Source organism: Panicum hallii, chromosome 9 (assembly GCF_002211085.1).
Source record: "Panicum hallii strain FIL2 chromosome 9, PHallii_v3.1, whole genome shotgun sequence".
Lineage (NCBI taxonomy): Eukaryota > Viridiplantae > Streptophyta > Magnoliopsida > Poales > Poaceae > Panicum > Panicum hallii.
The window spans coordinates 48,088,200-48,112,079 of record NC_038050.1 but is presented as its reverse complement, the minus strand read 5'-3'; the positions used below and the strand labels follow the sequence as shown (position 1 = coordinate 48,112,079).

Genomic DNA, 23,880 nt, shown 5'->3' with positions numbered 1-23,880 from the left:
AGATAAACATGATAATTACGTAGAATTGTCATGTGCCTTCTCGATTATATGACCCTGTTCATTGGTAGTGCCCGTCATAAAGAGAGTAAACCCTTTCACAATTGTAGAAAGATATCATTTTCCTAAAGAAAATCTCTGACATTTGAGATTAATCGCTTCCATAATTAAATTGCAGTGCAATGCACCGGATAACCCATGCATAAGCTAGAAACACGCATAAGCTAGAAACATTAAGAGAAACATAATAAATATTTCAAATATTCCAAATAAAACATGAGGAAACAACAAAGACCTGCACTAGATGTACTATTTTTGGAAGCCAAGAGGTAAATAACCGATTGTAGTAATGGTTGAGATGTGGACGACAATGATGTCTCTACTAAATCAGCCGCAAAACAAGTCATTACGTAAAATTTACAGGACAAAAAGATAAACAATCAATAAAAAGTAGACGGTCAAAACAGCTAAATCCTCAAAGGAATAGGTTCTCAAGACATCCATGCCTGTATGTATGAGATATGCATAAGAATCTAGCTATAAGTTATAAATCTAGATTACAGATTATAAATAGATGGACTATTTGGATCATGAATAACTTTATGGTGATTGAAGGTTTGGTTGTGCATGTAATATCAAAATAGCTATGTAGAACCAGATTACGTGACTACTCCTATAAAAGTTTGGGTCGTTAGATTTTTATAATCTATAAAAAGTCCAGAATAATCTTGCTGTTTGGATCGACTACAATTTTTCTATCTGATTTTCGTAATATTTAGCTCATCCAAACATCCGACCTCCTAGTTGAAAATAAAGTTGTCCAATCTAACTATCTAAGACTACTTTTATCGACCGGTCCTAGATCCAGCAAGGCTGAACTTTAGTCCTGTCACATCAAATATTTAGTTGCTAATTAAAAGTACTAACGTAAACTAATGACAAAACTAATTGCATAATTCTAGGCTATTTCGCGAGATGAATATATTAAGCCTAATTAATCCATGATTAGTCATGTGATGCTACCGTGAACATGTGCTAATTAATTTTTAATTAGGTTTAATAGATTCGTATCACCAATTAACCCTATCTTCCGCAATTAGTTTTATCGAACAGGCCCAAAGGATAAAAACACCCCTAATTTTTATGATGTGCTTTTGCTGTCCGACGGGCTCGCAACAACGCGCAAAATCTGCGCTGCTTCTGCAAAATTCCGGCCGAGCAAAAGCGATATCTCGTTCGAGACGCACGCAAACTAGTCAGTCATCGCCCAGGTCACCCCCGCGTCGCCCGCGGCCGGCACGTTACGTTACCGCGTGCGCCCCCCTTCCCGGGCCACACCCCACACCCGAGCCTCTCGATCGTGTCATCCCAAAAGCCAAAGAAGCCCACGCGGCCATCCATCCCAGGGGCGCCGCGGCGGCGGCGGCGGCGGCGGCAGTGAAACCGAGCGACTAGCCAAGGAACTGACCATTTTTTTCCCTCCCTTCTTCACCACCCCACCTCGAGGCACTTTTGAATCCGCTCCCGTCCGGTCTGCCCCCAAAACGCCCTCCACTGCTGCTGGCGCAGGCAGCTGCACCAGATCGCGCGGCGCGCCTCCTCCACGCTCCGCTGCTGGGACTGGGAGTGACCTAGGCAGGGCTCGCCGCCGCGATGGCGTCGTCCAGGCGCCGGAGGGGCGGGGGCCCCGAGCGGGCGGCGGACAACTGGGAGCGCCTTGTGCGGGCCGCGCTCAAGCGGGACCGGGACCACCTCCGCGCCGGCGGGGCGGCCGGGGGGCTGGGGCTGGCAGCCGCCGTGCCGGCCTCGCTCGGCCGGACCACCAACATCGAGCAGATCCTGCAGGCAGCCGACGACATCGAGGACGAGGACCCCAACGTCGCGCGGATCCGTAAGCAGAGAGCCCCATCGTGACTCCCCCTCTCCCTCTCTTTGTTCGCCTAGTACAGGGATGGAGCTGGCAGCTGATTTGGTTGAGGGAGCTCTTGATGGGGTTTTGGAGCTGCTGATTTTTTTTTGGGGGTGGGGGGTGTGGGGTGGGGGTTTCCCAGTTGCTGATTTGGGGATACTATGTCGTGCAGTACCGCGCTTTCCTCTTCTTCGAGCTGAGTGATGATTAGGTTCCAGGTGCAGAGCTGAGTTCTAGCTAATAATTGTGTGCTTTACCGAGGTCCTATCAGTGGACAATTGATTTCAAGCAAGTGTGCTTGCTGTGTTGTGGCAATTTCTGGGGTGGTCAGAGGGCTCTAGGTGCCCTCAGTCTGACTGGAGTTCACAGTTGCTATGCTAACGCTACCATCACACACGAAATCACAATTCTTAAGGTTTTGTAGTGTTGCTGGCTCGTGGTTTGTCCTGGTTGGTCTCCACTGGGAAAACTGAGCAGTGCTAAAATCTGGAAGACATACTAGACAAAACACCCCTTCCAGGGATTTGACAAAGATAATCAGCTAACTTTATTAAGGCTAGGCAGGTGCTTTGATGTACTCTAAGTTACGCCTTTTCTGCTTGCACCACAGTTTGTGAACAAGCCTATACACTGGCTCAAAACCTTGATCCCAGCAGTGAGGGAAGAGGGATGCTTCAGTTCAAGACAGGTTTACAATCTGTTATTAAGGTACGCTTGCTCTCATCTTCAGATACTAATTATTTTTGTTCACATTGAGTCTGTTTTCCACTGAGTTCTTCCTATCTTCCCTTGTCTAATCATGGCATTCTGCAGCAAAAACTTGCGAAGAAGGATGGAGCTTCGATAGACCGGCAAAATGACATTCAAGTTCTATGGAATTTTTATCTGGATTATAAGAGTCGGCGCCGGGTTGATGATATGCAACGTGAACAGGAGAGATTGAGGGAGTCAGGAACGTTCAGTACAGAGTATGGCCACTCTTTGTTAAGAGAGATTGACTTTAGGGCTGACCTAGCAGTAGAGTTTCAGAAAATGTGCCATTATGCACTTTTATCTTCTAGGCTAGCATGCTTTTTTACTCAAAAGCGAGGCATCCGTCCAGTTCGATTTTACTAGTCACAAAAAGTTTACTGTGCCACAGGAGGCTTTGCCTGCATTACCTTTCGATCACTGGTTGCGCACAGGAACTGCATTATTTCATCTGTCTTTAGTATAATAACGTAATCGCAGTGAACCTGTGATAATCATAGAATTGACAGGGATGTATACATGACACTGTTTGTGCCTTTCTGCTTGCTTATTCTCTATGGCAATTTTTGATGGACCTAGGCTGCTCATCTGCCTTCTTATTGTTGAACTGCTAAGCCATGTTGTTCTACCACGTCACATATCATAAGAAATTTGCCTTCTTGATGTGCATTTTTTTTAGTTTTCGTAATGCAGTGGACGCCTAAATATTTCATGCCTCTAGGGCTTACTACCATTATGTCATTCATAGAAACAAACCTTATATATGTTAAATTGCTCATATCTAGTATATTTTGTTTGGTATGATCAGGATGGGAGCTAGGGCTATGGAAATGAAGAAAGTTTATGTTACTTTGAGGGCTTTGCTTGATGTTCTGGAAATTCTTGTCGGGCAATCACCAACTGATAGACTTCATAGACAAATTCTAGAGGAGGTAATTCATGAAAGATCTCATGATCATGCTATTTCCCCCCTTATTTTGTAACTATTCTCAGGAATGATTGTTCTGGTTTTGTTTGTGATTGTATACTGGTGTGCTAAAAGCCTGCAATAATAATCTGGTTTATTTCACATACTTTTAAACCATAAGAAACTAGTGTTATGCTAATCAACTGTTACTCTTTTCTATTTGTCCTTTTCAGATAAAGAAAATAAAAAGATCCGATGCAGCCTTGAGAGGTGAACTTATGCCATACAACATTGTACCCTTGGATGCACCCTCGTCAGTAACAAATATTATTGGTTTTTTCCCCGAGGTATGAGTATTTGCTTTGGTTTGTGACACATTTTCCAAAACATATCCTCAACTACCGATTTGTGCTGTACTATGCCTGAGAACATAATACAACTAACATAATTCAGGAGCATTTGTGGGTCAAATACTCAAATCCATAAAATGTCATTTTCCTATGATCAATCTAAATATTAAAAAAAAACTGCTTGTCAAATTATGATATTTTCACTGTATGTTCCCTTGGATGACATTTAATTATTTTTTTCTGACTGGAGGCTTTAATGTAATCATACAACACACTACCACTGTAGTCCTATTTCCATTTTCCCACATGCTATGGGTTACCTTGCCTCATTGCCGGAGCATTAAAATGTATTATGGGATTTAAATGTTGCAACGAAGATGAGGAAATAGGTTGTACAGATTAAACTCTTAGTTGCAAAATGGTACTCATGACTCAGATCTTTTTCATTGTCTTGTTATGCCTTAACAAATAAAAGAAGTATCTTTTGTTGTTGAGAACAATTCCGTGCAACTGTATCAGGTCAGGGCTGCAACAACAGCGATTCAAAACTGTGAGGATCTGCCACGGTTCACTTATGATGCGCCACAGCTAAGGCAGAAAGACATTTTTGACCTTTTGCAATATGTATTTGGCTTCCAGGTAAAAAGCTTCTTTTATCACATTCTTTGTTGATTGATCACATTATATTAGATTTTTTGCTAGATTTCTTGTACGGTTTAATACTTAATCCTGCATGTTGGCGCATGCTATAGTTAAAGCTGCTGCTTGTTCTGAGTAACATACTTTCTTATTTTTGATGTCTTTACATAATAGTTTGCTAATATTATTATGGGAGGCAACCTGTGCTCAGATCTGGCATAAATGAAAGCTTTGCCAGAAACACCTGTATGCTTAGTGCTTGTACCTTGTAGTTTACTTTAGAAGTGTCAAATGATTAAAACACAACTTGGCATTGACTGTTGACATCTTTCTTTTGCTTGTTAACAAGCTACTTTGTGTCTTGAGACACTTTGTTTCTCTGTTGTCTTTGGTTGGACATGGACAGTTTGATATTATGCGGATGTTCTTACATCCCATTCATACAAGAACATTTTGCGGAAAGAAAGTTATGTTGAACGAAGTGTCTCATAGACTCTTTTCAAAAGTTTATAGTTTTTAATGCTTGTTCTGTTGATCTTTGTATTATGTGAATTAATTACTGATTATGCAACTGTATGGGAAGTTCTTTATTTCTAGCTTTTGACCAATTTGTTCGTCACCAGTTTCATGATAGAATTTTGTATTGCCTTTGTATTGAGTATCTAATTTGTCTGGGGTTGTTCCAGGATGATAATATTCGAAACCAGCGTGAAAATGTTGTACTTACATTAGCCAATGCTCAGTCCCGTCTTGGCCTGCTCGATGGGACAGAACCGGTAAGTTCTTCTCTTTTTATAAGCAACTAATCATCTGGTATAGGATTTTGATAAGAATTTTTTATCCTACTGATTTAATTCTTCATATGTTAGTAACTAGACACTTTGATGGACATTATAGAATTTCTACCACAAACCTAGTCTTTAAAACTGTGGCCCTGTTTGGCAGCGCTCCCTCCGCTCTGCTCCACACCGGATTCCCCGGAGCGGTGCCAAACGTAAAAAACGGTGCCCGCTTCTCCCCTCGAGTGGGCGAAATCGATTCCTGTTTTTGTACATGTGGTGGGGAGCAGCAAAAACCTACTCCCCTGATTCCAATCCGCTCCGCTCGTCTCCGCTGCTCATTAGCCGTAACTCCCGTCCACCCACCTCCTGCTGAGCGCTCGTCCCCGCCCACCGGCTGCCCATCATCTCCGCCTGCCCGCTCACCTACTGGCTATGCAGCACCGATACCGATACGCGTATCAGTATCGAGCTGATACGGATACGCCGATACGGCAATTTCTCAAAAAATCCGATACGCCGATACGCTTGAGTTTTTTTAACAAATAATAATAATAGCAATAATAATGCAGAATAAAAAAATTTAGCTCTCAAATCTCAATTCTCAAATAGAAAATATGAAATATTAAATAAGTTCACAACATTACAATAAACGATCATAGTTTAGGAAGTTCACAGCTTCATAAGTTCATAACATGAATGTTGATAGGAAAGGAAACTAGGAAAGTAGAAAACCAGCAAATAGCAACTAGGAAGTGGAGTCCCAATTACAATTAATTGAAGCTACTTCATCTCCATCTTCTTCATTTGCTGCAGTAGCAGTAGTAGCTTCATGAATAGAGAGAGCACCAAGTCCAAAAGAAAGAGCATGCAATTCAGGCTCATCAAGGGACAAATCAGCCACTTCAAGAAGACCTACACCACCCATTGAGTCCCATGAATCTCCTGAAACATCCCACAGCCTTGTCTCCTCTTTCTTGTATGCATCGGTTTTTCTTGAGAGATGCCTTAGATTAGAATGCACAAAGACTAAATCCTCAGCACGCTCTACAGTTAAAGCATTTCTTTTGACACTATGGATAAAGCTGTAAGTACTCCAATTTCGTTCACAGCAAGAGGATGATGCCGGTTGGCTAATCAATTTTATGGCCAAAGTCATCAAAAGTGGAATGGATTGTCCATGATTTGTCCACCAAGTCATGGGAGAAACAGCAAACCTATCATGGATTGAATCAGGATCATTGAATTCTTCTGAGCAACTTGAGAACCTTGAGTATTCTTCTTTTACTTGAGCCAATTCTTCTGGGTTCCGAAAGAATTTCTTGAAGCATTGCATCCTCATTTGTGATACCTCTTTATCCTTGTGGGGAGGAACACGGCCAACACCTTCTTCAAGCCACTTTTTAGTATAATATCTGTAATGACCATCATGCTTGTGAATTAGTGAATACTGAATATTGAAGAGATTAATACAATTTGAATTGAGCAGTGAGCAGCGAGCACCGAGCAGATCTATATATATACCTTGGATTGAGTGAATGAGCCATACAATGAAGTGGATTATTGCCTTTTGTCCACCTTGCAATCAATATTTCATATATGACCGAGTATAAGATGGAGTCATCGTTTAGTTCCTTTCCTTCCCATAAATATATCTCTTTCTTCACTTTCTCAATCATTGAATCCCACATCTCATAAATCAAATGAAGGCATGGTGTGTCGGTGTCCGCAATACGTATCATTTCATAGATAGGAGTAGTAATCCTAAGAATAAAATCAACATTGCCCCACCAAACATCACTAAGTATCTTTTCTTTCACAACTTGGGCAGTTGGAGCATCATCTTTGTATATGCTCCACTTGTCACTAATAACCATATGTTGGAGAGCTGCTTTAACCTCAACAAACCGTTTCAGCATACACACAACTGAGGCAAACCTTGTTTCAGCAATAGACAATAGCTTCAAATCACTAAACTCATTGAACATTGATAGTCTCATGCCATGATTCATTATAAAATTCTTTATCATCTGAGCTTCACTTTTAACATTGTGCATAAACTCAAGTTCAGACCAAATAAACAATTCATCATCAGAAGAATTATTCTTTGGTGGTTTAGGCTCACATATACTTTTCATAGCAAGATTAAGAGTATGCACAACACATGGTGTCCAAAATATGTTATCAAACTCAGCTTCCAAAATGAGACCCGCACCTTTGCAATTTGAAGCGTTGTCTGTGATGATTTGGACCACATTTTGTCGACCTACTTCCTCAATAATACCTCTCAACTTATCAGCAATGTATTCTTTTGTCTTGATTTCTCCTTGACAGTTATCAGCCCTCAAGAACATGGGGGATTTGTCACAAACAGCAAGAAAGTTGATGATTGGTCGCCTTTGTGGGTCTGACCAACCATCACAACAGATTGTCACACCCTTCTCTGGCCATACACTCTTTGAACTCTCCAATAATCTCTCTATGTGCCTCCTTTCCTGCACCAATAGTGACTCCCTGTATTTGTTGTACCCAGGACCTACATAACCATTCAAGTCATGGCTGCAAGCAAAGGAAATAGCCTCTCTAAAATATGGATTCCTTGCAAAATTGAAAGATATCCCTCCAGAGTAAAAAGCTCTTGCAAGTAAAGCATCCAAATGCCTGCGGTTGTCCAAGTCCCAAGCCTTCTCCAATGCAGAAGCAGGCCCTCTCTTCTTCTTCATGGCAGTTGTTGCATTTGAAGTTGAAGGAGCAGAACCAGTAGGCAAGGGAACATAGCGTGTTCTTTCTCTTTCAACAAGTTCTTTACACCTTTGAACTTCCCTCCGCATGTCAGAGAGCATTTCATATGACACTTTGGGACACAAAGCAACCCCCTTGTTCTTCATCTGCAGCAAGTGAGCTTCAACTCTAGTGTAGCTGGTGGCTTTGGAGATTTTGCAGTACTTGCATTGCCACAGAATTTTGCCTCCAGATGCACCTGGTTTAGCTTTCTCTAAAATGTTGACATGATCCCATAGAGGAGCCCTTGGATCTGTTACAGTCACAGATCCTACACTACCACTAGCACTACCACTACCACTTGCACGAGTTTGACTTGCACTTGCACTAGCATTGCTTGATGGATTTGATGTTGCCATTTACTGCCTAAGTGGCTAACACGCTTAGTGCCTAGTGCCTACTGCCTAGTGCCTACTGCTAGATTTCAAGAACAGCAAGTCAGGAAACTCACGAACTCGAGATGTGCAGTACTGCAGTGGACTAGTGGAGGGGAAGAGTGGAAGATGCCGGACGCCCAAACCTTGCGCCGATGCCCGATGGCCGGCGGCGGCCGCAGCGCTCCTGTCTCTGTTTGGCTGTCTGCCTCCTGCGCCGGCGCCGAGCGGCTTCTCTCCGGCAGGCGGCGGCTCCTCTCCGGCGAGCGGCGGCTCCTCTTCGGCGGGCGGCGGCCGGCGGGGCTCCGGCTTCGAGCGGGCGAGGGAGCGCGGGCGAGAGAGCGGCGGCCGGGAGGGGTCGACGAGATGTGCTGCCTGCTGCGCGTGGTGCGCGTTAGAGGCTTAGGGCAGCCGTTCCATGGGCCGACCGGCCGATACGGCCCAATTTGCTGTGAAACGTTTCAGCCCACGTATCGCGTCTTTTTCTTTTTTTAATTTCGCTGATACGGCGGCGAAACGTATCGGCCGCGTATCAGAGGCGTATCGGATACGGAAACGTTTCCGAAACGCCAAACGGCTGTACAGTGCCGTTTCGGGGTTACATAGCCTACTGGTCGCTCGCTCCTGCCCACCGGCCGTCGCTCGTCCCCGTCTGCCCGCCCACCGGTCACCGCTCCCGTCCACAGCTCATCCTCGTTCGCCTGTCCGCCCACTCGCCAGCCGCCGCTTTTAGCCTGCAGCTCGTCTTCGCGACGCCGCTCTCTGACGGGGACGCAGGAAGAAGCCGCTGTCGCTTGGGTCTTGTCTGCGCTACAAGCTAGAGCTGAAGTAGAGAGAGAAGCGCCACCAAATGCTGAATTGTCAAGCAGGGAGCTGATTGGTGCCGGAGTCGGGTGGAGCTGGAGCTAGAGCGCTTGAGAGCTGGTTTAGAACACTGGCCAAAGGGGCCTGTATATGAACTGTAGCTGGGTGTTCTATGGTGGCCTTGCTTATGAATTTTTCATTTAGTGCTTAGCTTCCTGCATGGAATTCATGTAAGTTGAGCTTGGCTCAGAATGAGGAATGGAAATCTGAACAATTAGCATTTTGTGTTTATCAATTGACCTGTGTACAGATTTGAAGTATACCTGTCACTCCAGTACTGTAGTTCTGTTTGGATAGGGATCTGAAGTGCCTAGATTTATTATTGTTGGTTAACATATTGCTGGTAAACCTTTGACTGCCATGTCTCTAATGTTAGTCAATAAACTTTTGTGTCCATTTGCCAGTAAATTCTCTTATGTATATATGCAACAAGCACTAAGCAAAGCTATGGGTCTTGTAGAAAATTGATGAGAGGGCGGTCACTGAAGTTTTCTGCAAAGTTCTGGACAATTACATAAAATGGTGCAGGTACTTGGGAAAGCGCGTGGCATGGACAAGGTGATAAAAACTTTTGTGGTTAATACTTTCATTGGGCGTGCTATCATCTTGCGTGATGCTTTACCTGTTTTCCATCTTTTTTTTAAAAAAAATCTTGGATAGCCTTGAAGCAGTAAATAAGAACCGGAAGATCATATTGGTTGCTCTCTACTTTTTGATTTGGGGTGAAGCTGCGAATATTCGTTTTCTCCCAGAATGCTTATGCTACATTTTCCACAATGTGAGTCCCTTCCTAACCCAAGTGCTGTTCTTTCTCTTTTGTAGTTTCAGAGAGACTACATCTGGAAATGAGTTTAGTATGGCCTATACTTTGTGTAGATGGTATTGTCAGGTCGATGAGTATGACTGATATGTCAGCTGCAGTAAACACTTAGCTTTGTCCTTAGCAAGTTGCTCCTTTATGGTTTAATTTGGAATACTGTAAGAATACTTGTATCTTCTGGCAAGTGATATCATATTTTTGTTTTTTGTTTTTTTGGGGTGCGGCACTGTCAGTCAGGACTTAATTGCTACTCCCTCTGTTTTTCAATATATGATGTTTAGGACAAGCTAAATGAACTAATTAGCTTGCCGTAAGCTAGACCTGATCGTAGCTCGGGCCAAGCCAAACGAAACCCGATTTTCTTTTTTTCTGGCCTGTGCCTGACCTGACCCGAGAGCCGGGCTGAAAAACATGGACTGTGCCCAACCTGAGGCTGGCCCCATAGCCTGTGGGCTGACCCGGCGGCATGGCATCATATGGGTTCATCTTGAGCTGTAATCTGTATTACGTGTACAGAACTCATTTTTTTTATCAAAATTCAATCCATGTCTCAACTTATTAATAGCACAACTTAGCAGATCGCAACTCAAAGTGAACCTCATGGGCTCACAAGTCACTACACAACTAATAAATCTCATCTGACTAGCTAACACTGTACCTTCACCAAGCACCGAATAAACAAATCAACCACTAGCTAACTAGGAACTATACGGATGGGGTTTAGCGGCCGCCGCCGTCCTGGTGGCGGGGGGGGGGGGGGGGGGGTTAGGGACGGATAGGGTTGAGAGGGGATTCTTTATATGTACAGCTGCACTAGTGCTTGTTGGGCTGGACTGCATGGTGGGAGGCTGGGGTGCTGTGTGTTTTTCTTTTTCATTTCTTTGGGTTGTAAGTGTAGCGAAAGGTCTGCAAAGCGAGCTGTAAGTGTAGCGAAAGGTCAGGCTTTTGATGATCTGTATCAACGGCTAGGTACGAAGGAAGGAGAGAAGGACATTTATAGGATAGCTAGGACCCGCGAGAGGAAGACAAGGGACATAAACCAAATCAAATGCATCAAGGATGGGACAGATCGACTTCTGGTGAAGGATGAGGAGATCAAGGACAGATGGCGAGAATACTTCGACAAGTTGTTTAATGGGGAAAATGAGGGTCCTACCTTCGAGTTGGACGACTCATTTGATGATACCAACAGACGCTTTGTGAGGAGGATTCAGGAGGCAGAGATCGGGGAGGCTTTGAAGAGGATGAAGGGAGGTAAAGCGATGGGTCCCGATGGCATCCCCATTGAGGTGTGGAGATGCCTGGGCGAGAGGGCGGTAGTATGGTTAACTAAGCTTTTTAACCTAATTTTCCAGTCAAACAAGATGCCGGAGGAATGGAGGAGAAGTATATTAGTACCGATCTTCAAGAATAAGGGAGATGTTCAAAGTTGTACTAACTACCGGGGGATTAAGCTGATGAGCCATACGATGAAACTTTGGGAGAGGGTTATCGAGCATCGCCTAAGAGGATTGACAAGGGTGACCCAAAACCAGTTTGGGTTCATGCCTGGGAGGTAGACCATGGAGGCGATTTTCTTAGTCCGACAGTTGATGGAGAGATATAGAGAGGAGAAGAAGGACTTACACATGGTCTTTATTGACCTAGAGAAGGCGTATGATAAAGTACCGAGAGACGTCATGTGGTGGGCCTTGGAAAAACATAAAGTTCCAACTAAGTATATTACCCTCATCAAGGATATGTACAAGGATGCGATGACTTGTGTTCGAACATGTGATGGCGATACCAGTGACTTTCCAATTAAAATTGGACTACATCAGGGGTCAGCATTGAGCCCTTATCTATTTGCTTTGGTGATGGATGAGGTCACAAGGGACATACAGGGTGATATCCCTTGGTGTATGCTCTTTGCTGATGATGTGGTGCTAGTTGATGAGAGTAGTGTAGGGGTTAATATGAAGTTAGAGCTGTGGAGACACACGTTAGAGTCGAGGGGGTTCAGACTGAGTAGGACCAAGACCGAGTATATGATGTGCGACTTTAGCCCGACTAGGCATGAGGATGGGGACGTTAGCCTCGAAGGTCAAGTGGTGGCCAAGAAGGATACTTTCCGGTATCTAGGATCAATGCTTCAGAAAGATGGAGACATTGATGAAGATGTTAGACATAGAATTTCAGCCGGGTGGTTGAAGTGGCGGCAGGCTTCGGGCGTCCTCTGTGACAAGAAGGTGCCACAGAGGCTAAAAGGTAAGTTCTATAGGACGGCGATTCGCCCAGCGATGCTATACGGTGCTGAATGTTGGACTACAAAAAGGCGACATGTCCAGCAACTAAGTGTAGCAGAGATGCGTATGCTGCGTTGGTTCTGCGGGCATACAAGAAGGGACAGAATCCGGAACGAAGAGATTCGAGATAGGGTCGGGGTGGCACCTATCGAGGAGAAGTTGATTCAACATCGGTTGAGATGGTTTGGACATGTACAACGGAGGCCTCCCGAGGCGCCGGTGCGTAGTGGAGTTTTAAAGCGGGGCGATAATGTAAAGAGAGGTAGAGGTAGACCTAGACTAACTTGGGACGAGACGGTTAAGAGAGACCTTAAGGAGTGGAATATCGCTAAGGAATTAGTTATGGATAGGAGCGCTTGGAGATTAGCAATTAATGTACCTGAACCGTGACCTTTGTTACTTTTTGTTTAACCCCTAACTCTTCCTTTGGCTTGTGCACTTTTTGTGTTTCTTATTCTTGTTTTCTGTGGGTTTCATCTCTAGCCTACCCCAACTTGCTTGGGACAAAAGGCTAAGTTGTTGTTGTTGTTGTATTTCTTTGGGTTGTCAGGCCGGCCCATGGGTTAAAATTACAGCCTGTACATGACCCTAATTTCTGCATGGGTCAAAAAACAGGCCCGTGCACTTTCCAGGTCGGATAGGGTCAGTTTTTTTTGGGCGGGTCGGTCAGGCGGGCCATGATCAGGTATACCCTAAGTGTCTTATATTTAAAGATGAGAGGGGGTGGGGTGGGGGGCTGGGGGGTTAATAAATAGTTGGTGCACAGGTGCTATTGTAATAATCCTTGGTAGAACTTGATGATGACACTCTACATAATTGGGTAACGATTCACAAAACATAGACAACCTGGACTAGCGCATGTTGTTCTTCATCTTGCATATGACCAGCAAATCATATGAACTTCTCCCTCCTTTTCTTTATGTAGGGCGTATTCAGATTTGAAACAATCGAACTTAGTTTTGACTAAAAATTTGTCAAATTTTATGTCTAGTGTCTAAAAGTTGCAACAATAAATTTATATTTCATGTAGCTTTCAATATGATATTAGTTTTGTTACAGCTAATAATATATTCTATGGGAATTGATGGTCAAAGATCACTTTTGAAGATTTTTTGAAATCCTATACGTAAAGTGAAAGAGGGGGTACAAAATCAGGTTTAATAAAATAGCAAAGCATCTCAAGTTCTAAAAAAGTGAAGAAAAGTTAGACTACATATTACTATCCAGATTACCACCTCTAGCATTTTACAATCCTCTAGATTAATGACCAATTCTTGAGGTTTGGAAGCAAAAAGAAGGCGAACCAAACAAAGCTACTAGGCAATCCCTTACCAGGTAGCCAGGCAGCCTTGCTGTTTCCATGCAGCGGTGGTCAGAGAGCATGTTGCCTGGTGTGGCAATTGCTGTATGGCCATCCTCGCCTGGTGTTGTCTTGGTTTCCGTGGTGTGTTCCCCTTAGCAAAGAGAATTGTGCATGGTTTGTGTAGGCCACTTAACCAAGAGAATTGTGTGTGGTTTGTGGAGGCCTGTGTTTGCCTGGAGATGGTCATCATATGCTAATTTGCATGTGGAATGGATTAGCTGCACAGGCCAGGCCGATGTGGCAAGTTATTAGTAATTCATAAATTAGGAGTCACATGAAGATAGCAGATCATCTAACTGGGAAGGTGATGAGCTTTATTAGGAAATTAGAGATGTAGGTCAGCTTGGTTTCTGTGATTATAGGCATTAGCTCCTCATACATAAGGGACCTCATGTACTTCATAGGAATTATACAATGAACTTACACTTAATTAGCCTCAGAGCCTCTTCTAGCTTGTAAGGGAAAAGCCCTGCCGACTGTGGTTGAGGGTGAGTGCCATATCCCTAAACCCCTTGCACGAGCAGATACCACAATATTGAGTAACCATATTTGCATTTTTTGTCAAAACTTAAGCTCGACTCCTTTTGTTGTTGTGGTTGTATATGTCCTTGTTAGGGAAGAAGTCCTCCGTATTTCTCTAACGATGTGCTGCTGTACGGTACTGCAGTTTTATTCAGCTCAAATGACATTATTGGCATATTTCAGATGGCAAAGGAACTCGATGGAATTCTTGACTCATCTGAAGCTGAACCTGCAAAGAGTTGTATTACTGGTGATGGTTCCACCTCATTTCTGGAGAAAATAATCACCCCAATATATGAAACCATGGCAGCGGTAGGTTTGTCTATTAATGGTTCTATCTTTGATCTACTTTTATCATATAGATCAGTAATGTTTCCCAACTCGTATTTCTGGCTGCATTTGGATTGACATATACCCTTCAAAAATTTGGTATGGGTTCCAATTAACTATTCAATCTGCCTGTAGGGTGTAATTATGTAATCCAGGTTCCACCAAGGTATTGGGTCAATCTGGAAAATTGTGGAAACTCCATGGGGTGTTTTAACAGTCTTTGGCGTCTCATTTCCAATCTTGAAATATGTTCATTTAAGCAAAAAAAAAGTTTGCTAACAGCAACAAAATGGTTTCCTTCTTTTTGTTCCCTTTGATTTGGTATATTGTTCTTATATTGCTAACTCTTCAACACAATTTTGACTTGAAATCTTGTTTCTAGGACTAGGAGCAAGTATAGATTAAATGTAGCATTTCCCCCAGAATTTTAACTACTGTTTGGTTATAAAATTCAATCCTAATTGCACAATTACACTTTCAAGATGTGTTGCACATGGTACATTGCATTGCTGGCACTGTTTAGTGCTTTGGAATTGTATTTTTACTGCTGTTTATTTTGTTGAAGTTTTCCTTCGGTGTTTAGTTGGGTATATTCTAAATTAGATGGTTCTAGTGGTCTACTGGGTCATGTGCCATCTGTCTAGTTTATTTTGTGCCTGCCATCTGTGTATTAAGCTAGGATAAAATTAGCCAATTGCGTGCCGGTTGTTTAACTGTCTCAGACCTTTCGCTGCTGCATTGAAAGTTTTTGCATATACTGTTCACAGGAGGCTAACAATAATAATGGTGGAAAAGCTGCACATTCTGCTTGGAGGAATTATGACGACTTCAATGAATATTTTTGGTTGGTCTATAAGCTTGCCTATCTGCTGCTTCCTCTTATATCATTTTCTTCTGTTGCTAACTTTATTCTGCTACGTATGTGTAGGTCACGTTCATGCTTTGAGCTTTGTTGGCCACCTGCTGAGGGTTCCAAATTTTTGCGCAAGCCTGCTAAGAGGAAGCGTGTAAGTTAATCTTGCATATTTTCCTAAAGAGACGAGTAGTTTTTTTTTTTTAATATGTGACTTGTGAGGGGCATACAATGTGGGAAACACAACTATATGAAATATTATCACTTGAGGTTCCTACTTTTCTGTCTGCTAGTTTCTAGCCTTTAGTGTCTTATCAGTTTAATGTTTGTTTGTGGTTGTGGATTTAAGTTCCTAGTCTATCTTAATTGCTTTGAAGCTAATAAAATGATTTGCACTAAAATATTCAAATTTTCAATTGTTGTTTCTCCTCAGTAATGCTGCTGCTGTACATAACATATGGTTTTATAATTGGTCAATTCTACCATTACACATGTAATGTTAAGACTCATTTTAAACAGGTTACAGAGTAACTTTATTTGAAACAGGCTACAGTGTAACTCCGTTCTTACTATTAGATTTGGAACAGTTAAAAATGGAAACTGAAAGGTGAACAAGGAAATACTTGTCTTAGTCTACCTTACATAGCCTGCTAGTTTCTGGATTGACAACAATATTGATCTTACTTGAAAGTTAAGGTAGCTGAATCAGGATGCTTTTCTGATGATTTATTCTTCGGGTGCTTTGGGATGCAAAGAGTAAAGGGCTAGATGATTTGCTAATCCTTTTCTTCTTTGTATGGAAAATCTTCTCTTTAGTTTATAAGTATTGAAAGTGTATAATGAAAAGAGGTAGTCTCTAGAGAAAATATGGGGTGTTTATCTGGTGGTGCATGCAACTAAGAGGGAGGCATTTTGACTAAACTAAAGTCGATACTGTTTTCCTGTAATGTTGGTCTTTTCTGTGTTTTCCAATTTTCATAATTACCAATGTTTTTGACCTTAAAATTTCTGCCTTTGATGCCTTATTTGCAGACAGGAAAGACCAATTTTGTTGAACATCGTACTTTTCTGCACTTGTACCGCAGTTTCCATCGCTTGTGGATTTTTCTACTATTAATGTTTCAGGTTAGTGGTCTGAGATTATGACTAATCATGAATAAGTATATCTTGAATGTATAATCATTAAGATTTTTCACTGATTGGTGATGCAGGGCTTAGCTATTATCGCCTTTCACCATGGGAAGATAGATATTGACACCTTTAAAATACTACTTAGTGCTGGACCAGCCTTTTTCATCCTAAACTTCATTGAGTGTATGTTCTCTATGTTACTGTTATGCGAGCACTCTCGCGGGCTAGCGGCTAGCAGAGCGTGCTCTCAGGCAGCCAGCCCGGGTTCGAGTCTCGCATCTTCTTAAATCAAAGCGGGGGTGCAGTCTGCACCTTCTCATCCAGTTTTTTCTCTATGTTACTGTTATTTTTTTTATAACTTATTCTTGCTTCATCATATCTTTTCATTTCTATATATAATCTCGATAGGAAGCTACTGATATTTCTGTTGTTCCTTTTATATTCCATATTTTATTGTTATTGTGTTCTTCTTTAGGCTGCTTGGATGTGCTGCTCATGTTTGGTGCGTATAAGATGGCAAGAGGTTTTGCCATCTCAAGATTAGTTATCCGATTCTTTTGGTTAACTGCAGTTTCAACATTTGTAACTTATCTTTATGTGTGAGTATTCAGTTAGTTTTTTACTTCTTTTTCTGTTTATGTACGCTAAGTTATCTATTCACGTGAATGCTGATATTGAGCAGGAAGGTCTTGGAAGAGAAAAATGCAAGGAACTCTGATTCGACTTATTTCCGGATTTATGGTCTTGTTCTTGGTGGTTATGCTGCTGTTCGGATTGCGTTTGCACTAATGGCCAAGATCCCTGCTTGTCACAGGCTTTCCAGTTTTTCTGATCGGTCACAGTTTTTTCAATTTTTCAAGTGGATATACCAGGTATATATCATCATTCCATAAAATTGGAAAGAAATTTCTTCTGTTGAATCATCCACTCACTTTTTTTACTTTTTGTTCTTAGGAGCGATATTATATTGGACGGGGACTTTATGAGAGTATAAGTGATTATGCCAGGTTCTTTCCTTTTGCTTTTCGTGATTTCTGCAACAAAGTTTTTGACACCCTTAACTTTTTTTGTGGTTCTTCGGGCTAACATCGGTAGCAAGACCTTCATTTTCAATTTTTAGCATCAATATACTACTGGCCATCTGTTAATTTTTTTAGTATACTTTGCGATTGGCGATTGCTCTTAATTCTTGGTTGAGTTGTGAGCATTTCATAATGAAGTTTGCTTGTGGTATTTGTTGTGTTACTTGCCTTTGTTTCAGGGTTAGATACATGAATGCACCAGTGTTTCAAAAGCGTCGATTAGGTGTCCGGGTTTACCCAGCTTACCTTGGGTCGCCTTGTCGCTTTTGAAACACTGGTATGCACTTACGAAGTTAGGAATTGGGTTACAGTAGCCTGAGATACTCATGGGTTTGATTACTTCCTGATGTTAGTGGTTACTGGCAATAGCCTGGCGTAATTTGACATTAGTAGTTACTGGAAATTTCCTGAGATATACCATCCACTAGCTTTTTACTACCTGTCTGACTATCATTTTGAATACCCACCATTACTCTCGACGATAACTGGCCCTCACTGACTGTGTTCATCATTCTTTGTTATGTACTTACTGTAAATCTTCTTATGCAGATATGTGATATTTTGGATTGTCATACTGGCCTGCAAATTTACTTTTGCATATTTTCTCCAGGTGGTTATAACAAAGTCTAGAAATATGATGTTTGTTCTATGTTCTGTATAACAAAAAAAAATTGTTCATACTTTGTCATTCACCTCTTGCAGATTAAGCCTTTAGTTGAACCAACCAATATAATAGTTCAACTCCATGATTTGAAGTATTCCTGGCATGATCTTGTATCAAGGGGTTAGTATATCTGGAAAATATTACACTAATATTATTGTTTAATTGTTGCCACTGTGTCTACTGAAATTATCTTTACTATCTATTTCTATGCACATTAAAATAATGCAACTACGACTGACAGTTTGTTATTTAGGAAATAAAAATGCTTTGACCATTCTGAGTCTTTGGGCACCAGTCTTGGCTGTAAGTTACCTGTTTTGACCTGTAGCTTTGATATTGATATAAGAGAAACAAAAAGAACATGCAAATGCTACATTACGTTCTTTTATTTGTATCTATGTATCTGTAGATATACCTGATGGACATCCACATTTGGTACACACTCTTATCAGCTCTTGTTGGTGGTGTTATGGGTGCTAGAGATCGACTTGGGGAGGTATATTTGTTCTTTCAAGTCCTGGCCTTGTTCGTGGATCCAAATGCTATCGACTATGCATACATTTCTTATGAAATGCAAACTAAATTACCATTTTGACATTTGCTAATATGATGCAGATTCGTTCAATAGAAATGCTTCATAAACGTTTTGAGAGCTTTCCAGAAGCATTTGCTAAAAACCTTTCGCCTCAAAGGTTCTTAGCCCTATTCTCTGAATTCGTGTCATTCTAATTGTTTATGATTAATTACATATTAGCTGAACTTTGTATATGTTTATTTCTGTTTAGTATAGATTGCTCTGGATCTTTAGGTGCTTGTTTTTCATACTCTTTGTATCTTATTCTGCAGGATATCGAGCAGACCAGTTGCTCAGGTAAATGCACACCTGTTCACCACATGTTGTTTTTGATACTTCCTTTAAAAGATTGGTTCCATATTTCACATCCTTGAAATAATTGCTTTTTTCTTTTTCAACCTAATTTAACTGAACATTGTCCAACTAATCTAGCGTCTTGTTTCACTAGATTCTAGGTTCATTCTTAATTTGTGAGTTCAGATTTCCCCTTTCTCGTTGTTGTTATTATCTCTCCAAGGGAATATCCATACAGCTTTGATGATAGACTGCACACTCTTTAGTTTTGAAGGTTCCTTTTCTATTCGTTATACAAAGAAGTCACCTGGTGAATTTGATAATCAGTTTTTCTTGAAACATCGGATATAAGTGTAATGTTGTTCTATTTTTTTATCACTTGACATTAGGATTCAGAAATTACTAAGATGTATGCCTCGATATTTTCCCCATTTTGGAATGAGATTATCAAGAGCTTGCGTGAAGAAGACTATATCAGTAACAGGTCAGGCAGAAAATAGTAATAGATTATTACCTTATGTGTGATTTTCTTTGCTTCAATATTGGTGGATTTCCTTTCAGGGAAATGGACTTGCTTATGATGCCAAGTAACTGTGGAAATTTGAGACTTGTACAATGGCCATTGTTTCTGCTGACTAGCAAGGTATGAGAAATCCTAGTTCAAGTAGCATTTTTCATTGTGAGAATGAATCTTTTGCATATCTGAATCTGTGGTTTGGCTGTTAGCAATCTGTTGGTTGATTCTTCTGTAGATTATGTTGGCAAATGACTATGCTTCTGACTGTAAAGACTCCCAATATGAGCTATGGTATAGAATATCAAAAGATGAATACATGGCTTATGCTGTCAAGGAATGTTACTACAGCACTGAAAGAATTCTTCATTCGTTGGTTGATGCTGAAGGGCAGCGCTGGTATGCTTTCTCAGAGAAAGATGAATCTGATACTAACATCAAGGCTACTTAATGTTTGCCCTTATTTCGCTACTTGACTATAACACGTGCTGCTGATATTTATACAGGGTTGAAAGGCTTTTCCGAGATCTCAATGACAGTATAGCACAGGGTTCGCTTTTAGTGACTATAAATCTCAGGAAGTTGCAGTTAGTCCAGAGAAAGCTTACGGGTTTGACAGGTCTTCTGGTAAGATTGTTACCCTTGTTTCTTGAGTCTGGGAATGAAAATTGAAAAGCCACTCTATTGTGCTTTACTTGCATTTTCCGCATAAGGTGTTTTATTATTGATAGATAATTGAGTACGCTCTTGCATTTCATTTGCATCAGGAGCAGGTAGTGCTCCCCTTCCTTTTTGGTCATGCTCAGCCTGTCATGTTGGACAGAACCAGGCAGTAGCAAGTAGTGGGCAGTATGCTGCAACAGTAGTGCTAGTATAGAAGTATGATCTAGCTAGTAGTTGGTAGGGACTAGTGACATTTGACTCATGGTATATGCAAGGAGTAAGAGCAGCTGTGACTCAGTTCAGCAGCACCATTGTTTGGTGTCTCCCCTGTTTCCCCTTCTCCTACCTCTTGCTTGTATGTTTGTGTGAGATTGAGTGACTAACCTGGAGGCCAAAGTCAACAAGTATATCATGCTTATTGTTGAACTATTCCTATTTCTTCTGTGTTTCATAAATTTATTGTGAATGCATTTTTGCTTCTGTGTTTCATAAATTTGTATGAATGTGTTTATGATAAATGGTGCGTCTATTAGATACGCAACGAGACTGCTGGTCTTGCAGCTGGTGTTACAAAAGCTCTCCTTGAGCTCTACGAGGTTATCACACATGAATTTCTTGCACCAAATCTGAGGTATGAACTGAAAATCATTTTTTTATTTGACAATGATACTCCATTTATTTCTGTTGAAAACATTCTCTTTCTTTTTGCAGGGAACAATTCGACACATGGCAACTATTATTAAGAGCTAGAAATGAAGGGCGCCTATTCTCTAAGATTTTCTGGCCAAATGATCCAGAAATGGTACTAATCTTACAAAAAAAAACTAAAAATCTCTTAGCTGTAATGCTGTTACTAGTGTGTTGCTTTTGTTTGTCCCTGCAGAAAGAACAAGTTAAGCGTTTGCACTTACTTTTGACTGTCAAAGATTCGGCGGCCAACATTCCAAAAAATCTTGAAGCTCGGAGAAGATTACAATTTTTCACCAATTCTCTATTCATGGACATGCCAGCAGCAAAGCCTGTATCTGAGATGATCCCGTTCAGGTACTATTAACACATAGGATCTTCATTATATTATAATGAATAGGTTCCTATTAACACCTAATTTTCATGTGCAACAGTGTCTTTACTCCCTACTACAGTGAGACGGTACTTTATAGCATGTCAGAGCTTTGTGTTGAGAATGAAGACGGCATTTCGATACTTTTCTACCTTCAAAAAATATACCCTGGTACTGTTGCCATGCCTAATTCTGAGCTTCTAATTTGCAAATTTATAATTCATTAAAATATTTTAAGCGTGGCTATGTTTCTGGACCTGTCTGCTGAAGTACTGATGCTGCTTTGATTACTGGTTTACCTTGGTACTTGTATTTTTTTTGCTTGTGACTTCTGGTTTGTATAAATATCCATTAATTGGGAGTTGGGACACATCAGGACCTTCTGGCTAGATAATGGCAAGTATACTACCTCTTTTTTTGTTATTCTGGCAGGGTGATGAGTATAAAAGCAAGTCCAAGTGAGTGACAAAAACAGTGCCTGCTTTCTGCTTTTGATTGTCGCCTTCTTTTTTTCTTTATATTTTTTGTTCTTGCTTTATAACACCCTAGTGCAATGGACATCATTTTGCAAGCTCTGATTATGTTTTGGCGGTAAACTGTAAGCATGATTGTCACAGTGTTGCGTGGTTATTTGTTAGGCTTTGAGGCTGCTGGGACAACACTGTTCCTTTTTTCTTGAATATTTCTCTCGCAGAAACTCCATATAATAAAGCACTTTCATTATGCTGATGTATTGTACCTAGAGCCAAGCGCCCCCCCCCCCCCCCCCCAACCCAAAAACCAACCAAAAAAGAAAAGGGATTGTCGTTTTTACACATAACATTCTCTCACCTGGTCTGCAGATGAGTGGGCTAACTTCTTAGAACGAATTGGCCGTGGTGAATCATCAGAAGATGATTTTAAGGATAGCCCAAGTGACACCTTGGAACTCCGGTTTTGGGTGTCCTATCGTGGCCAAACTTTGGCAAGGACAGGTAAATTTATTTTTTCATTTCTTTTTGTTTCAGTAGATTCTTAAGTAGTAAACAAAATGATGCACAACAAACAAGTTACATGTTAGGTTGAAAAATATTTATTCTGATTTGCTTATCTGCATGGTTTTACCCTTCTTTAGTTTCTGTGTTCATTTACTTATTTTGCTGAGGCAGTGCGTGGTATGATGTACTATAGAAGAGCTCTGATGTTACAAAGTTACCTGGAGAAGAGATACCTTGGAGGTGGGTATATAGTTTTGTGTTGTTTGTTACTTAGTTGAACACATTTGTTTGACTATCTTCATCCTTCTTGCTCTACCAGGTATTGAAGATGGCAATTCTGCAGCACAATATATTGACACTCAAGGCTATGAGTTGTCTCCTGATGCACGGGCCCAAGCAGATATAAAATTTACTTATGTTGTTTCATGCCAAATATATGGACAGCAGAAGCAAATGAAAAAACAAGAAGCTGCAGATATTGCCCTCTTACTGCAAAGGTTGGTTGACTTTCTTGTTTATCTTGTTTATTGAATGGGTTTGTAGTTGTTACTGTATTAGATAAAACAATGCTAATTTCAGGGCCTACTAGTCTAGTTTCTTTTGTCAACTACTCCCTCCAGACCCTTTTCTAAGGTCACTGGTGTAATTCCATATACCAAGACGAGGGATGAGAGGGTGCGCCAAATTAATTGCCTAGCAAAGCTGTTCAAGGTGTTTGGCTGATTTAACTACCTGGCCTGCATGCATGCATGCAAGGGGTGAATACCGGATTGATTTTATACTCTCAGAACGTCTACAGGTTGGCCAGCGTCGCTTCGTACTCCTACACTTTAATATGATGAATTGCTTTGACGCCTCGATGCACTGCCCCCCCCTACATATCGGCCAAATTGAAAAATGCTATTACGCCTTAGAAAAGGGTCTGGAGGAAGTAGTTGATCTACATGAATTTTTTTTCACATTTGTCCGAGGATTTTCAAGTCCTAAAATGTCTCTGATCTTGATTTTTTGCTTGACACTAGAATGTCCTGCTTGCAAGTATGTGAATTTTACGCGCTTTGTGTGGGAATTGATCTGCTTCCTGTGAAATTCGTGTGAAAGTCCTGTGTTCCAAATAGGCCCTACAGCTGTCAAACACTCAAACTTAATGATACTGATCAAGTTTTGTTATAATTTGTAGAAATGAGGCTCTTCGGGTCGCTTTCATACATGAAGAGGATAGTGTGTCAAGTGATGGACATGCTACAAAAGAGTATTATTCCAAGCTTGTAAAGGCTGATGTTCACGGCAAAGATCAAGTCAGTCTATTTTCTTGAATCTATTGATGTGATGCATTCATCTTCTCACTTTAGAATCAATTATGAGCCTACCCATCAGTCCGATTTAGATTGCCAGCTT

At 41.2% G+C, this 23,880-nt stretch overlaps 1 protein-coding gene across 3 annotated transcripts in view; it reads left to right on the top strand.

Moving 5' to 3' along the window:
- The first annotated feature begins 1,342 nt into the window (after positions 1–1,342).
- LOC112874452 (callose synthase 10) overlaps positions 1,343–23,880 on the top strand; it is a 32,945-nt gene continuing 10,407 nt past the window's right edge. The window contains exons 1-35 of one of the 3 annotated variants that reach the window (XM_025937771.1): positions 1,343–1,888; positions 2,517–2,614; positions 2,720–2,874; positions 3,465–3,588; positions 3,797–3,910; positions 4,433–4,552; positions 5,239–5,328; positions 9,811–9,908; positions 10,011–10,128; positions 14,524–14,652; positions 15,438–15,514; positions 15,599–15,677; positions 16,556–16,648; positions 16,735–16,837; positions 17,130–17,253; positions 17,337–17,526; positions 17,609–17,661; positions 18,286–18,346; positions 18,439–18,520; positions 18,654–18,703; positions 18,810–18,896; positions 19,016–19,092; positions 19,247–19,271; positions 19,658–19,752; positions 19,830–19,911; positions 20,021–20,181; positions 20,289–20,409; positions 20,979–21,076; positions 21,157–21,247; positions 21,329–21,489; positions 21,567–21,676; positions 22,348–22,479; positions 22,654–22,722; positions 22,802–22,979; positions 23,663–23,780. In XM_025937771.1, the coding sequence (XP_025793556.1) occupies positions 1,651–1,888; positions 2,517–2,614; positions 2,720–2,874; positions 3,465–3,588; positions 3,797–3,910; positions 4,433–4,552; positions 5,239–5,328; positions 9,811–9,908; positions 10,011–10,128; positions 14,524–14,652; positions 15,438–15,514; positions 15,599–15,677; positions 16,556–16,648; positions 16,735–16,837; positions 17,130–17,253; positions 17,337–17,526; positions 17,609–17,661; positions 18,286–18,346; positions 18,439–18,520; positions 18,654–18,703; positions 18,810–18,896; positions 19,016–19,092; positions 19,247–19,271; positions 19,658–19,752; positions 19,830–19,911; positions 20,021–20,181; positions 20,289–20,409; positions 20,979–21,076; positions 21,157–21,247; positions 21,329–21,489; positions 21,567–21,676; positions 22,348–22,479; positions 22,654–22,722; positions 22,802–22,979; positions 23,663–23,780 (3,801 nt within the window). In that variant the 5' untranslated portion in view covers positions 1,343–1,650. Of the gene's footprint in view, positions 1,889–2,516; positions 2,615–2,719; positions 2,875–3,107; positions 3,127–3,464; positions 3,589–3,796; positions 3,911–4,432; positions 4,553–5,238; positions 5,329–9,810; positions 9,909–10,010; positions 10,129–14,523; positions 14,653–15,437; positions 15,515–15,598; positions 15,678–16,555; positions 16,649–16,734; positions 16,838–17,129; positions 17,254–17,336; positions 17,527–17,608; positions 17,662–18,285; positions 18,347–18,438; positions 18,521–18,653; positions 18,704–18,809; positions 18,897–19,015; positions 19,093–19,246; positions 19,272–19,657; positions 19,753–19,829; positions 19,912–20,020; positions 20,182–20,288; positions 20,410–20,978; positions 21,077–21,156; positions 21,248–21,328; positions 21,490–21,566; positions 21,677–22,347; positions 22,480–22,653; positions 22,723–22,801; positions 22,980–23,662; positions 23,781–23,880 lie in introns of those variants that run through there. The other 2 variants (XM_025937772.1, XM_025937773.1) reach the window with 2 other exon arrangements.